Here is a 15,394-nt window from a genome sequence, read left to right on the forward strand (position 1 = left end):
GATACGGTATCTCATTATAGTTTGTTTTTTTTTTTACACTTGCATATTTTCCTCACTGTAATGCCTCCAACTACCACGTTCCCCTCAGTATTGGCGGGTCCTCCCTCTGTCAAGTCATAGTATTCTGGGAGTGAGCAGAGATAGCAAGAGGAGTGGAGGTAGAAGAGGCAGGGAAGAGTAAGAGAGACGGGAAGGACACTGTGGAGTGACTGCTGGCCCACCAGGCAGCTGGCTGGGCCCCCAAACCTGACCTCAGCATGGGAATATCATACTGGCAACAGTAAGCGGTGCTCCTTTTTCTCGGCAGCCTTCAGGGCATTGGTCTGCGCAGGTGCCCCTCCACCTTGCGCACCTCCATCTTGTCATCCGTTGAGATCAGGATCGCAGACTCCGACTCCTTGTACATTGGACTCAGCCCTCCAGCAGTGGACCTTGCTCTCCTCCCTTGAGTCCTGATTGGCTCCCCTTTCTTCTAGTTTAGCTTTCGTCCTCCCCTTTCTCCTGAAGTTGTTCACTCTCCAAAACATCAAAGCATTGACGAGGAAGGGGATGATCAGCATGATGATGGCCAGTTTCAGGTCTGAGTTTTCAGGGGACTCAATAGGGCCACCTTTTCCCACTGATGTGTGAAGAGGATGATGAAGACAACAGACTTTTAAAAAGTCTTGATCATGGTGTTAAAGAGCACACTGCCTTAGGCTCTGCACTGCAGAAGGTCTCCACGTTCATCAGAACGGGGACTCTCACTGCTGCCACTCTATCAAGACGCAGACGGACTTGCACGCCCATGTAGGTGAGCAGCATGCCCACAGTTATGTCCCAAGAGGGAGCTGAAGTGAACAAGGATCCTCTTCAATGAGACCTGCTAGGTTTGCAAAGTGGATGGACAGCATAACTATGGCTTGTTTGGAAGTATCTAAAAACCGTATCTTCTTTCATGCTTTGGTTCTTTGGTTTGAGCTTCAATGTGCTGAAGGCCACTGCCCAGAGCAGCCCTGCAGGAAGATGCTGAAACTGCGCAGGAGTGCAAGGCTTTCACCTAGCAGCTCCCACCAACCAGCAGGGCCGCCTGCCCTGCAGTCCCAGCTGTTCCTGGGGAGGCCCTGCATTGACTGCCTGGCAGAGGGGCACCAAAGCCAGCCCACCTGTGGCCTTGCTGCCTGCAGGCCACCACTCTCATTAGGGTTTTCATTTGTATTTCCTCAAGGATTAATGATGTTGAGCATCTTTCCATGTGCTTGTTAGCCATTCATAAAACTTCTTGGGTGAAATGTCTATTCAAATCTTTCACCCACTTTAAAATTAGATAATATGTCTTACTATTGTTGTTCTTAATTTATTCTGGATATAAGTCCTTTGTTGGATATATGATTTGCAAATATTTTCTCCTAGTCTGTGGCTTCTTTTTTTCTTTTCTTTTTCTTAATCCATCAATAAAAAGTTTTAAATTTCTGAGAAGTCCAGTTTATCATTTTTTTTTTTTTTTGAATCATGATTTTGGTGTTGTAGCCAAGCAATCTTTGCTTACCTCAACATCAAAAGATTTTTCTTGTCCTTTCTTCCAGAATGTATAGAGTTTTAGCTCTTTCAAATTTAAATCTATGATCCATTTGAATTAATTTTTGTGTATAGTGTGAAATAAGGGTCAAAATTCTTCTTTTATCCTCCACATAGAAGAATATCCAATTGTCCCAGCACTATTTGTTAAAAAAAAAAAGATTACCCTTTGCCATTGAATTGTTTTAGCACGCTCGTTGGAAATCAATTGGCCATAAATGTAAGAGTTTATTTCTGGGCTATTCTGTACCATTGATCTGTATGTCCATCCTTGTGCCAATACCACATTGTCTTAATTACCATAGCTTTATAACAAGTTTTGAAATCAGTGGAAGTCTGCCACTTTTGCTTTTCTTTTTCAAAATCGTTTTGGCTATTCTGATTCTTTTGCATTTCTGTATAAATTTTAGGATCAAACTTGTCAATTTCTAAAATGAAAGAAAGTCTGTTGGGATTTTGATAGAGATTACATTTGAATTTATAGATTAATTTGGAGAGAACTGTCATCTTAACAATGGATGTTCAACCCACGAACATGGTATATTTACTTATCTAGATCTTTGATTTCTCTCAACAATGTTTCAGTTTTCAGTGTATAGGCCTTGCATTTAATTTATTTGGAGTTTTCTGATGTTCTTGGAAATGGAATTGTCTTCTTAATTTCATTTTCAGATTGTTCACTAATGACATATGAAAATATATTGATTTCTGTTATGTAAGCTTCTATCCTACCACCTTGCTAACCTTAATTTTTTAAAGCCCCATTTCTCATGTGTAAAATAGGGATATTTACCTAGTAAGATTTTTGTGTGAAATAATGTATGCAAAATCGCCACAGAAGGCTAGAAATGAAGTCTCCCTCCCCTCCCCCCACCAAAATAATTGCCTTAAAATGTATGATCACATTATTTTGAGGAAAGTGAAACGACCAGGTTGTGCCTGGTGTAGAAGGCAGGAGCCAGTTACCAATAGTACTGAATCTGAATTTGCGTAATCAAGGGGTTTGCTGCATTTTCATTAGTGTAGTGAATATTTGTTGATACTTTCTATCATCTGCATGTATTGTTTCTATAATTGTAAGAAAACAAAAATTATAATTTCTTTAAAAGTAAAAAATAAAAGTATGAAATTTAATTTCATAGAGAGGACAATTAAAAGGACACAGAAATGTTTGAGTTCAATTTGCTCAGACCAAATAAATATACCTACAGGAGGAAAATGGCACAGTGCTAGGCACTGGGGCCACAAAAGGAAGATGTGGTTTGTGAACGAATGCACTGTTTAGCAGGCTGAGGTACCTTAACCACTACTGAAGCAGGTGCGGGGAAGACATATTTCCGAGGCCTCCTATCCGTTCTAATTTGTCAAACTTCCAACAATTATGGCAGATTTTAATCTATTTTATATGTTGAGGTTCCATGTAAGATTAAATTAGAATAAAGTCGCCTATGCCTTTATGACAGTGTAGAAACCAATGGTCTAAGAACAGAACAAAGTGAAAATTGAGAGGCAGCCTAGTATTATAATACTGGACTGAAGGGCTCATGATCCAGGTTTTATTCTAGTCCCTGTACATGTACAGCCATATGAAAGGCACAATTCTAGTTCTCACCTCTCAAAAATGATGGCATTTTTTCTAGACAAATTTTAATATCACTCATCCAATATTTGTTGAGTGTGATAAGCACAAAAATGTTATTCACATACCCACGGTAAACTAATAGTGAAGAAAGAGTAAAGAGCATCTTGAGGGTTATCCAGCAAAGTCTTCATAGACGTGACAACTGGGTTTAGAGCATGAGCAGAAGTCTCCTGATTGATGAAAAAGGTAAAGGCATTATAAATAGAAAGAACTATATATTTAAAGGTATTTAATTAATAACAAATAGCCACCACTGAATGGATACTTTATGCATTTTATCCTCACAACCACCCATGGAAGTAGAGGTTAGTATTCCTATGCATAAGCAAGGAGATGTCCAAAATCACAAAATTCTTGAGTGGCAGGGCCCTATCTGAAACTCGGGTTGTCTGATTTCAAAGCCAAGACTCTGGGTTCAAAAAGTACATACACTGAAGAAGAGTGAAGCAATGTGCTGTTGGAAGGGAGGTGGTGAGCGAGGACGCTGAAAAGGTAGGCACCCGCTCCTGCTCGCTTGATATGAGCAAATTGGGTAAAAAGGGGTTGGGCTGGAATTGGGAGACATCGACTATAAACGCATGATTTCATGTGTGTGTATCCATCCCCGCTCTGCTCATTAAAAAGGCCTAAAAGCTATGATACACCAAGCCACGTTCATTGGTCGTCAGCGGGGAAGTCCAGGTTTACTTCCCATGCCCTCCGCCCTCCCGGCCGTCTCTCCTCGCTACATTCCACTGCCATCTCGCAACAGATCCAGGGTCTTTCTCCTGCCTGCACCTTTTGCAGACCGGTAAGCGACCCCCTCAACTCCTGCGACGCCTTTGGCCGACGCATCCGCCAGATCTGCCGCCATTACGGCCGGGAGAAGATCCAGGAACTAAAAGCGGTGAGGAAGAACCTGGGTGGGCGGTAACCCGTACGCCTGAGCTGGAACAGAAGCTGAAGCCAGAGTTGTAGGCGGGGCCTCAGTTGTAGGCTCCATCTCTTATTGGAGCGTACTGCTGCCAGTCTCGGCCCCCTCCCTCCCACCTCCACCGCTTCCGTGCAGGCTGTGTCTTAAATGGCGGGTGGGGTCGTGCAGTGACTTCCGGTTGGGGGAAGAAAGTTGGGCTGAAGGAGGGGCTGTGAAAGAGGAGGAGGAAGAGGAAAGGGCCGGGCAGCAGGGGCTGTAGGTCGTTCGGCGGCGGCGGCTCTCTTCCGGGCGCACGATGGACAGCCAGGGCAGGAAGGTGGTGGTGTGCGACAACGGCACCGGGGTAAGAGCCCGGCGGAGAAGCCGTGGCCACAGGCCCCGGCGGGGATGTGCTAGTGGCGCGCCGGCCCTCGGCGCCCAGGGTTGCACCCCTGGGCCCTCCGGCTGCCGGGGCCGGGGGCGCGGGGCAGCTCTTCCGGCCTCTGCGGGCGTGGGGAGCTAGCGGACAGAGTCCAGCCCTGGTGTCCCCGAGCCTGCTACCCCTGCGGCTCGGGGTCAGGGCGGCGGGCGAGGCCGACGCTGGACTGGGGATCCAGTCTGCTGCCCGGCAGGGGCCGGCTCCGCGCCGGAGCGGAGACAGTTTGGCTAAAGGACTGGAGGGGTAAAAAGGCTGGGTAGGTTTGTTCGTTGAGGGTTCCATTCCCCAGGGTCGCTGGTTGTGTCGAAAGGAGAAAGAACCAAGAGGCCTTCCTCTTCCTGTGTATAGTGGAAGATACCGAACGGGAGGCAGGAAACGGGTTTAAAGAAAAAAAAAAAGGGGGAAGTGCTGTCATGCAATGAGCCGCAGCCCTTTCGCAGTTTTTAAGGGGCGGGGAGGGGGGGGGAGTTTAGCAGAGCATCATTTACTTTTTGCTCTGCATACTGGGAATTTGGCCCCGGTGCAGCCCCATGGAGACAGTATGTTCCATTGATATTGGGAGATCTAGGACCTTTCAAGGCCCAAGTGTTAATTTTGGACCTTAGAGGAAGTTGATTAGTTTTGGTATTCCCCCCGCCTTCATTTTTTTCCTTAGGTGCAGAACACAGATCATATTAGATGTTAGATTCTAAAAGGGAAGTGATTATAAAAATTTGGCTAAAATACTGATTTAGAAATCACTTGAAAGTTGTTACTTTCAACCCCCCACCCAAAAGAAAACTTACTTAGGGCAGCACATTAGAAGATAGAAATGTTACTTACTCGGGATGAGATCGATAGTGATCATTTCCCCCTACATTACGGTGATTTCTAACCATTTTGGAGTTGCAGTATTTTGTAACTTTCCTCCTCTTTTCCATGAATGTGACATGTGAATTTAAAAAATAGGCTTCCACTTATGGAATGAGTAAATCACAGGGATGACAGGTGCTGCATAGGGATTATAGTCATTGGTATTGTGATAGCATTATATGGTGATAGATGGTAGCTACACTTGTGGTGAGTGTAGCATAACATACAGAGTTGTCAAATCACTATGTGTAGCCTGAAAAAAAAAAGATTTTACTTGAAATTATTTTAGAAACTGGATTGTTGAGAGGAAAAAAGGAGCTGATATTTACTGACGTAACACTGCCCGTACTGTGCTACAGACTTTTACAAGCAATAATTATACTAGTTTTATATGAACTAAGTTGAAAACATGAGAGTAAGAAGAGTTCTCATATGAGACATCCATATAAAATGGCATGCTTAAAAAAAAGATCCACTGCTATGGAAACATGTCTAAGACTTACTGGTTAAGTTTTTAAAAAGTTTTAGAATGATCCCGTTTGTGTGAGTGTTCTTTATTAAATACGTTTATGTAAGACCACAAACTTGTACATGAAAGTTTTAGAGGGAAAGAAAGGTATGTTCGTAGTAGTTACCTGTGAGACTGGGGATAAGTGTGTGTTACTTTTACAGTTGAAGGTGCTTTTAAAAAATATAGTAACCTGATTCCCCCTGTAGTCTCAAATTGACCTCTTAACTAAATTTAAAGCTTCAAAGATTGAATTTAAAATATTTTGTTTTGTAAATACGCCTGATATTCTCTTTAGAAATCATGGGGCGCCTGGGTGGTTCAGTCAGTTGAGCATCCGACTTTGGCTCAGGTCATGATCTCACAGTCCCTGGGTTCGAGCCCTGCGTCAGGCTCTGTGCTGACAGCTTGGAGCCTGGAGACTGCTTCAGATTCTGTGTCTCCTTCTCTTTCTGCCCCTCCCTTGATTGTGCTCTGTCTGTCTCCATCTCTCAAAAATGAATAAACACTAAAAAAATTTTTTTTTAGAAATCAGAGACAGTTGTATTTCAATGGATTCCTCCTCTTTGAAGGGTAACCAACCCTGTGTTTTGTAGTGTATGAGTTTTTTGATATTCAATTAGAATAGAAATGTTAGCCATGAATTCATTTATGTTACTATTTTATTGGTTTACCTTTGATAGAAAGCTGATTGTATGTTATTGATTAGTCTTATGGCTAATCCATAATTTAAGAATCTTGTGCCTTAAAACAAAAGATCAATTACTATGACATAAAGGAAAAATGTAGTTAATTTGAACAAAAATTTATGTACTGGTGTTATATTTCTATTTATTTTAATTTTTTTTCCAGATTTTCTATAGACATGATTGTCTTCAAGTGAAGAAACAGTTCTGGTGTGATATGTAGCTAGGAATGCTGTGATATTTCTGAAAATTTAGAGGATCCTAAATTTTTTTTTTTAATGTTTATTTATTTTTGAAGGAGAAGAGAGACCGAGCATGAGCTGGGGAAGGGCAGAGAGAGAGGGAGACAGAGAATCCAAAGCAGGCTCCCAGCTCCCAGCTGTCAGCATAGAGCCCGACATGGGGCTCAAACTCACGGACTGTGAGATCATGACCTGAGCTGGAGTTGGACGCTTAACCGACTGAGCCATCCAGGCGCCCCATAGAGGATTCTAAATATAGAAATTCTAGATTTCTTACTGCTTATACTTGATAGTCATCTTGATTTTGTTTAGGTACCTGAAGCTATAGTGAGTTATCTACAATTAAATATTACAGAAGGTATTCATATGTGAGTAGTTGTTTTCCGAAAGCAACTTGCCTCTTATACATTTTAGGTTTTAAACTTAGGCTATTTGAGAAGTTGATGATTTTTTTTAACCCCTCTGTCAGGCCCTAATTTGAATGCTCTAAGAGTGGGTGAGTTCTTATGATCACGTGCCAGATTTGTTCCTGCCTCTCTTCCTCACTAGCTCCCAACTAACCAGGGTCTCCCTCATTAGGGTAGCCCAGAGGAGGAAAACTCATCTGATTCCAATAATTTATGCATTCCATCTTCATAACCATTCAAACCTAACACAGAGTTAGCTCCCTCTAAATAGAGCTACTGAAAATGGCCAGATAGGTGAAAGTCTGGAGATCTGCTTAGGTTTAGCTGTCTTTCAAGAGTTGGCCCAGATCCCTGATGTGTATTGTTACCAAAGTTGGGTGATTTTATCAGCACTGAGATAGCTCACTGACCAGGAAGACTTCTGTGGCTACTGTGTGACTGGTACAATTTTTAGGGTCTAGTGATGCAAAGTAGCTTATAGTGCTAGAATAATTATACTTTCATTTATAATTCTCAGCTTTGTTGTTGTTTATGACCTGCTTCATCAGATTTTTGCTAATTTATATGTTGAACTTAGGAGTACTTGAAGTGTAAACAAACCAAAAACAAATTTGGCTTCGCTCTGCAAAATGCTTTGGAATAGAATAAGTATTTTGGTGGTTTAAGATCAGAATAGTCACTAGGTAATTAAATTAATGATTATGTCAACACCATCAAACTAAATTAATAAAGGAAAAATACAAATTAAATAAGCCCAAGTGAGGCTTTGTAAATCCCAGTTTATTATTTGAGGGGATAAGGGTACTTTTAGAGCAAATGTAGATGAATTTTTTTGTTTTAATTTTTGCTTGAAAGAACATTATACTGTTCATGTTCTTACCATTTGATGACTCAGTGGCAAGTAAGGGAGCCAGTTCAAACCACAGTGCTATGAAGAGGAAACTATATATGGTAAAATCTATTTCTTAAACACACAATGAGAGAACTAAGTGCAAGTCTTAAAATGATTAGAGTAGGGGAAGTACTTCAAGGATTAAAAGGATACTAATTGAGTAGTTTAGAAAACACTATTTTCTTTGCATTTTATTACATGAATTAGATTTTTTTTTAAGTACTGACTTTTTACAAGAAGGGAAATGCTGGATTGTCTGTTCACTTTATGTTATTAAGAAATAGATTATTTTAATTAAATTCTTGTTATCATAGCTATTAATGCTTTCACATTTGAAATAATGCAAAAGAGTGCAGCTATTGTCGTTTTGACTAAGTATCTAATACCCTGTAGGAGCGCTCTCGCTGGATTGCTATGGCAGCATCTGTTTCCAATAAGCTACTGCTTAAGCTGAATAAGTAATTTCATTAATAAGTGATTGATATCTTTGAATTAAAGCCAAATTTCCTTTTGTTTTGTAAAGCACAAATAAGTAGGTTTACAATTGGTTTTATAGTTTCAGAGGGTCTCAAATTTCAGGGAGGTCTTCTTATGTTAGTCACTTGGCAACTATTTTATCCCTTAAAATATGCTCAAAAAAGAATTTTAAGATATAAACCACCCATCTGAACATTTATAATCAGTAAACATTGACTATTGTGATTATTTATGGATTTGCCATGTTGCATGTTCCTGAGTATGTGTAGCTCAGAATGAGAGGGGAGGCATGTCAACCTTCACTGCCTCCCCCCTGCACCAGGACTTGATTTATTTCCTATGCCAGGCTCATCCTCCCACCTCCAGTTTTTAATGATTTCTCTCTTAAATCATTTGTTTATGTTTAATATGCTGAAGATGACCCTTACAAATTTGTTGATTCTTTTTTCAGTCATTCTACAATTTCTTTAAAAACATAGATAAGTGAGCATTTTCAGCTACGTGAATGGACAGTTTTGGCCCATGCAGTGTCCTTATCTATTCATTACTTTGAGGTAAACATAAGAATTTAATATCTGCATAGTATTTACTTTCTATATTTGGAATATAAGGTAAATTATGACCAGTGCTGATACTGGGCTGATGCTCATAACAAATTTTATTTATATAGAAATTTGGGTATGGTTGGAATAATAATGACAAGAGATTCTCTGTCCTTCCATATCATTTCAGTTCATATCAAGTGAGCTGAATTTTGACTTAAGGGCAAAAGAGTTTAGGATTTAGAAGAGTGTGAGAGGTTTTATTTTTTTCCTCTTAATGTTAATGTACTTGAAAATATTAGATATTATTCATTTCCTCTGTGGCAGTTGTCTTTCCAACTCCTGGGTCTCACTGATAAATATTTGAAAAGACATCTTGTAAAAATGGATTAGCACTACTGAATTCCATTTAACACTCCTTTAGGGTAAGAATATATTGTAGTTCTTCACTGTCAACCACTGTTCAAGTGGAGAAGTAGTTATGAGCAAACAAGTAATCTGTTCCTTATGCCATCATATTGTACTACTGCCTTGAAAGATAATCCAGTAAGTAGTTTTAGAAATGGGTATCTGTAACTGAAAAATTCCCCAGCCTTGGTGGCTCAGAGGTAAACTGACCAGGACTAGGTTTTGTGGGTTTGGAAGAAAATGTATATGAACAGTATGTTTTATGTAGATTCTAGAATGTAAATATGAACTGAGAAGGTAGAAATTCAGGTGGTATTTCAGACAGATTTTTTTCATAACATTAATCTGCATAAGTCATGACTTTAACATATTTTAAAAGCTCTATTTATAAAAGTCTTACAATTCATTTGAAATTCTGGATGGCAGAATGTTCTTGGCTATTTATAATTAAATGTGGTTCATCAAAATTTCCACCAAGGTTGTTGTAGAGATCTTTGAAATAAGAAAATTCTGTATTTTGGGGAGTTAGTCAAAAGTTGGTAAGTTTAAGATTGTTGCTAACTTTTACCACCATCAAATAAAACTGTTCCTTGTAGATAGTAGCTTTCTGTCAAGGGGTAGGTTAAAAGTTTCTGTCAGCCTTTTTGTTATTGCTGTCATGTGTCACATTTGGATACTGTTTTTCTCCTTAATTCTCGGAGAATGTATGGTGCCTGGAGCCATGAACAATGCACTTTTTCTCAATATGAAACATATGCTCTGTATTAAAATAATCACACGGGGCATCTGGGTGGCTTAGTCAGCTAGGCATCCGACTCTTGATTTTGGTTCAGGTCATGATCTCATGGTTCATGCGATTGAGCCCTGCTTTGGGCTCTGTGCATGGAGCCTGCTTGGGATTCTGTCTCTCTCTACCTCTACCCCTCCCCTGCTTGCTCTCTCTCAAAATAAATAAATAAGCATTTAAAAAAAATAATCGCAGTATCATACTCATAAAACAACAGCAAAACTTCTAGTTTTTATTGATCAATTATATAGTATGCACTTAACTATATGCCAGACACTGTTCTAGGCACTTGGGATTCATCAATAGACGCAAACATCCTTGCACATTGAATAGAGACTTGTTAAGGAAGAGAGTAGAGACTATGATTACATATCCTGTTCTGTAGCTTCCTCCTCTTGCCCTGAAGTTTTAATTGCATTTTCCTTGCAATGACTGCTCTTAAAAGTAAGACTAAACAGACTATATTATTGGTATAAGAATTAAAAACCCTTGGTTTGGGGTGCCTGGGTGGCTCAGTCAGTTGAGCGTCTGAGTCTGGATTTCGTCTCAGATCATGATCCCAGGGTCGTGGGATTGAGCTCCGCATCAGGCTCCTCTCTCTCTCTCTCTCTCTCTCTCTTTCTCTCTTTCTCTCTTTCTTTCTCCTCTACTCCTCTCCTTGCTTACACTCACTCTCTCTGAAATAAAAAACAAAACAACAAAAAACCTTGTTTCTATTTTCAGTTTTACTGTAGTTGTTAAATTTCCTATTGTATTAGTTTCTTAAACATTATCAGAGTCAATGTTATGCCCTCATTGAAGGAGTACACTGTCTGAATATAAAATTATGTTACCTGGTATTACTAACCATCTAAATATGAAAATATAAATGGTTAAAAAAAATGCCTAATGGGGCAGCTGGGTGGCCCAGTCGGTTAAGCGTCCGACTTCAGCTCAGGTCATGATCTCACAGTCCGTGAGTTCAAGCCCCGTGTCAGGCTCTGTGCTGACAGCTCAGAGCCTGGAGCCTGCTTCACATTCTGTCTCCCTCTCTCTCTGCCCCTCCCCTGCTTGTGCTCTGTCTCAAAAATAAATAAAAACATTTTTAAAAATGCCTAATAAATGTTTGTGTTAACATGATGCTAGCCCAGATGCCATTTCCTCCCCCCGCTATTTTGATAAATTTTTCTTAAGGGAATTGCCAGAGATGAATGAAAGCCTGCTTTAGAATTGAAGCTTTAGGGGGCACCTTGGTGGCTAGTCAGTTAAGCATCTGACTCTTGATTTCAGCTCAGGTCTTTGTCTCATGGTTTGTGAGATTGAGCCCTGAACTGGGCTCTGTGCTGACAGTTTATACCCGGCTTAGGATTCTCTCTCTCCTTCCCTCTCTGTGCCCTCCCCCCTCACATTCTGTCTCTCAAAAAAAAAAAAAGAATTGAAGCTTTAGTTCTGTTCAGTTTCTAACGTTTCTCTTTTAAAAAGTTCTTAGCATTTGTTGAGTGAATCTGTCCATTTCCCACTTGTGTGACCACTGTGTGCTGAGATCTCTTTGAGTCATTGGGCTCCACCATGAACTGCTCAGGTTAAGCTCCCTGCTTTCCTGAGACTTTCTCTGTACTGGGAGACTTAAGCACTAATTAAGCAGTTAACTGGCAAATAAACATGAATTCTGGAAGTAGTCACTGCCATAAAGGAAATAAAAGGAGGATGACAGGTTGGGTGACTACTTTGGATAATTTGAAAGCACCAAAAGTTTAAAATATTGCATAAATGTAAAGTGGTATTTTTCAAATGCTGTTTTTATTTTTATTCTTTATTTAAAAAAATTTTTTTTAATGTTTGTTTATTTTTGAGAGAGTGTGGGGGAGGGGCAGAGAGAAGAAGGAGACACAGAATCTGAAGCAGACTCTGGGCTCTAAGCCATCAGCACAGAACCCGGATGCAGGGCTCGAACCCACAAACTGTGAGATCATGACCTTGAGCCAAAGTCGGATGCTTAAGTGACTAAGCCATCTAGGAGCCCCTCAGATGCTGTTTTTAAATGGACATAGTAAATACCTCGACACTAACCCACTTTTACTGTTCTCTTCCAGTTTGTGAAGTGTGGATATGCAGGCTCTAACTTTCCAGAACACATCTTCCCAGCTTTGGTTGGAAGACCTATTATCAGATCAACCACCAAAGTGGGAAACATTGAAATCAAGGTAATATTTGATTTATTGATAAATGAGGATCAAAACTTGTGAGGGGTTCTTTGAATTTGAATTTAGTAGTTTTAAGATATGATGCCATGAAAAGCAAAGAGGGAGGACTGAATTTCTTGTATTTTTAATTTATATCAACACTTGAAGAAAGGCACAAAAACTGAAATTAATTTCATCTGACTTTAAGTATGACTGATGCCATTACTCTCTGAATGGAGTAAACTCTTAATAAGATTTTTATATTGATGTGAATATTATATTAGTGACTCAAAGTTCTGTTACATATAATGTTTAAAAGAAATCAGCCTGATATTTTTATGTCTTTCAATTCCATATATTTTTCATTATATGTTAGTGTCTATTTGGAACCTAAGACTTTTCATGTTCTCATGGCCTGATGTTCCTACTTTTGAATATAGCTAGTCAGGAAAACATAAGATATCAATTTCATTGGTTTCTTTTTTCACTAATATAATAACTGACTTCCATAGTGTGCAGGAGGAAGCCCCGCAAGTCTTTATTTGGCCTTGCATTATTTATCTTCCCATGAGGAGAGAGGAGGGAAAGTTGTCATTGCCTACTCACTGTACTAACATGAGAGACTGGACATTAAGGATGATAAGACTTTTCTCTGTATTCAAGGGATTGGAAATCAAGTGGGAGTTACAATATTTAAAAAGAAAGAAAGAAAGAAAAGAAATAGAACAATCAAAAGGTCGTTGGTCACCAATTGACTTAAATTCTTCAGGTGGCCTAGGGATCTTAAACAATGCAGTCGAATTTAGGGGCCTGTTTACTGAGTGAATTGTGAACAAGGTAGCATTGTTGGTCCTATCTGGACAGTCTGGCAAAACTTCAGTTAGATTATGAGTCATTTGAAATAGGAATTAGGATGTACCTCTTTGGGACATTGGTTTGAGATATCTAGGAAGATGATAATAGCTAGTAGAGATTAGCTACTTGGTAGCTCTCTGCCCTTGTTACTAAAGAATTGAGTTACACAGTGAATAAAAATACAACTGAAACTTAGGTTCTATGTTAAATTCTTAAAGACTTAAAATAATGAATGATTCTGGCCCCTGTTTTGTTATTTTCAGAACATTCAACATGATAATGGTTTTTTTCAGGGTCTTTTGGGAAATTTAGGGGATACCTTATTCTCTTTTTGTGAGTGCCTTTCATTCTGATTGCATTTAATCTTAAATGAACGAGTTAAAATTTAACTGATAATAGTGATAAGGACAAACTTCTTTTAATGAAGTTGGAAGTCACACTTTTCATTCAGTATCAGGCTTTTAAAGAATGTCTTTTTTATATACTTTATGGATAATAACATTTTTGAGGTGTAAAGATACGTCATGTCTAACCATTTTTATTCTCTAACATGGCAGAAATAATTACATATCTTTTCACTCCCACTTTCTTGCTTTTTAAGGCCAAGTGATAGAAATGAAACTAGCCCATATTCTACGACATTTTTGCTGAGGAATTCCCCAGTAGCATTTGCTTGTATGGTTTGTCATTCTGTGTTCTGTTGGCTCAGTTCTGTTCAATCTGCTCAGTCTTTTAAGTCTCTCAAGTTAATTTGTTCTTCCAGTAGAAAATAGTAAAAGAAATCTGTGTCAAATTTAACCGGACTACTAGCACTTGGTAAAAGCAGTCTAAACTCACCCTCTGCCTACTCAGCTAGACCTTTTCTGTTATCATTTATTTTCCTTATTTAAGATTCTTAAATTCAGTAAAGAATTAAAGAAACTTGACTTTTTGGAATTCCTGTGCCTAGTGGATTGACTTATACTTTTTGTGTTTTGTTAGCTAAAATGTGGTGATAGACTAAAAACTGGAAACTTAAATTGTTTAATGAGTTAATTTTCATTCAGGAGTAATAACTGTCCATGTTACTTTGGCCCTAATTATTAACTCCGTAAAATATAGTACTGCATCTGACCTCTACCTAATTTGTCTCTATTGCTTGTTATGTTTAAAAATTTCAGTGAGGATTTTATTTAGGCCTTTTCTGACTCTTACTTCTACCTTCTCTTTCTTCACCTTTCTTGACCTGTTGAAGTAGAATAACAAAAAGATGGTAAGTGAGGTTACACACATGCTCTCTGTTTGTTTTCCACTTTTGCTTGATGGGACAGTAGTTGTTGTTTTGTGTCCCTGTAGTATTGGGGAGGGGGGTGATTCCATATTTTAATTTTAAGTACTTTGATTTTTAACCTTTTTCATTGCTTCAATTGGGTAGCAACTAATTAAGTCCTGTACTTTCCTGATTGCATACAATGGACCAAACCAGAACTAATTACTAACATAGTTTTGAATTGTTTTCCTTGTGTTTCTTGTAGATGAATGTTATAATTAAAATGGAATGTGGTGTGCATAATATTAGAAACCAAGTAGCTTTATTTAGGATATGTATGATCCAGAGAATTGGGATGAAATTGTTACATTTGGATAAATCTATTTTATTGATCAATGTTAAATTGAACATTGCCTATCATAGTCTGTATATTTTTGAATTCCAGTTTGGTAGCACATATAGCATAGTATTTAATAAACTGGGCAAAATTTTAATAAGCAGATGAGCTATAGATAGTAAAAGGGGAGGAAAAGAGGTTGACTTGTTTCCTATACCATTTTTATTGATGAGCAGATTTTACAACATTACTTGAGAATAAATAAGAAAAATGTGAAAGTCTTGTAAGACTTTTCCATAAACAACAGATCTTCCCCCTAAATAAATACCATTGTGTGGCTCCTTTTTCTTTTGAACTCAAGATGGGCACATCCCAGACAATTCACTCTCTTAATATATATTTTTTGTGATAGTCCTGAAGTGCTTCAGTAGTAGGTATTTTCAGGTTTGTCTGTTTTTGA

The 15,394-nt window shown here is 38.9% G+C and overlaps 1 protein-coding gene and 1 pseudogene across 1 annotated transcript in view; one reads left to right on the forward strand and one right to left on the reverse strand.

Moving 5' to 3' along the window:
* Positions 1-266: 266 nt before the first annotated feature.
* Positions 267-1,109, reverse strand: LOC122215239 (annotated as a pseudogene).
* A 3,179-nt stretch (positions 1,110-4,288) lies between these two features.
* Positions 4,289-15,394, forward strand: part of ACTR2 (actin related protein 2) — a 38,408-nt gene continuing 27,302 nt past the window's right edge. The window contains exons 1-2 of the mRNA XM_042932473.1: positions 4,289-4,455; positions 12,404-12,514. Of these exons, the coding sequence (XP_042788407.1) occupies positions 4,408-4,455; positions 12,404-12,514 (159 nt within the window). The 5' untranslated portion in view covers positions 4,289-4,407. The remainder of the gene's footprint in view (positions 4,456-12,403; positions 12,515-15,394) is intronic.

The sequence above is a fragment of the Panthera leo genome, chromosome A3, assembly GCF_018350215.1.
Source record: "Panthera leo isolate Ple1 chromosome A3, P.leo_Ple1_pat1.1, whole genome shotgun sequence".
Taxonomy (NCBI): domain Eukaryota; kingdom Metazoa; phylum Chordata; class Mammalia; order Carnivora; family Felidae; genus Panthera; species Panthera leo.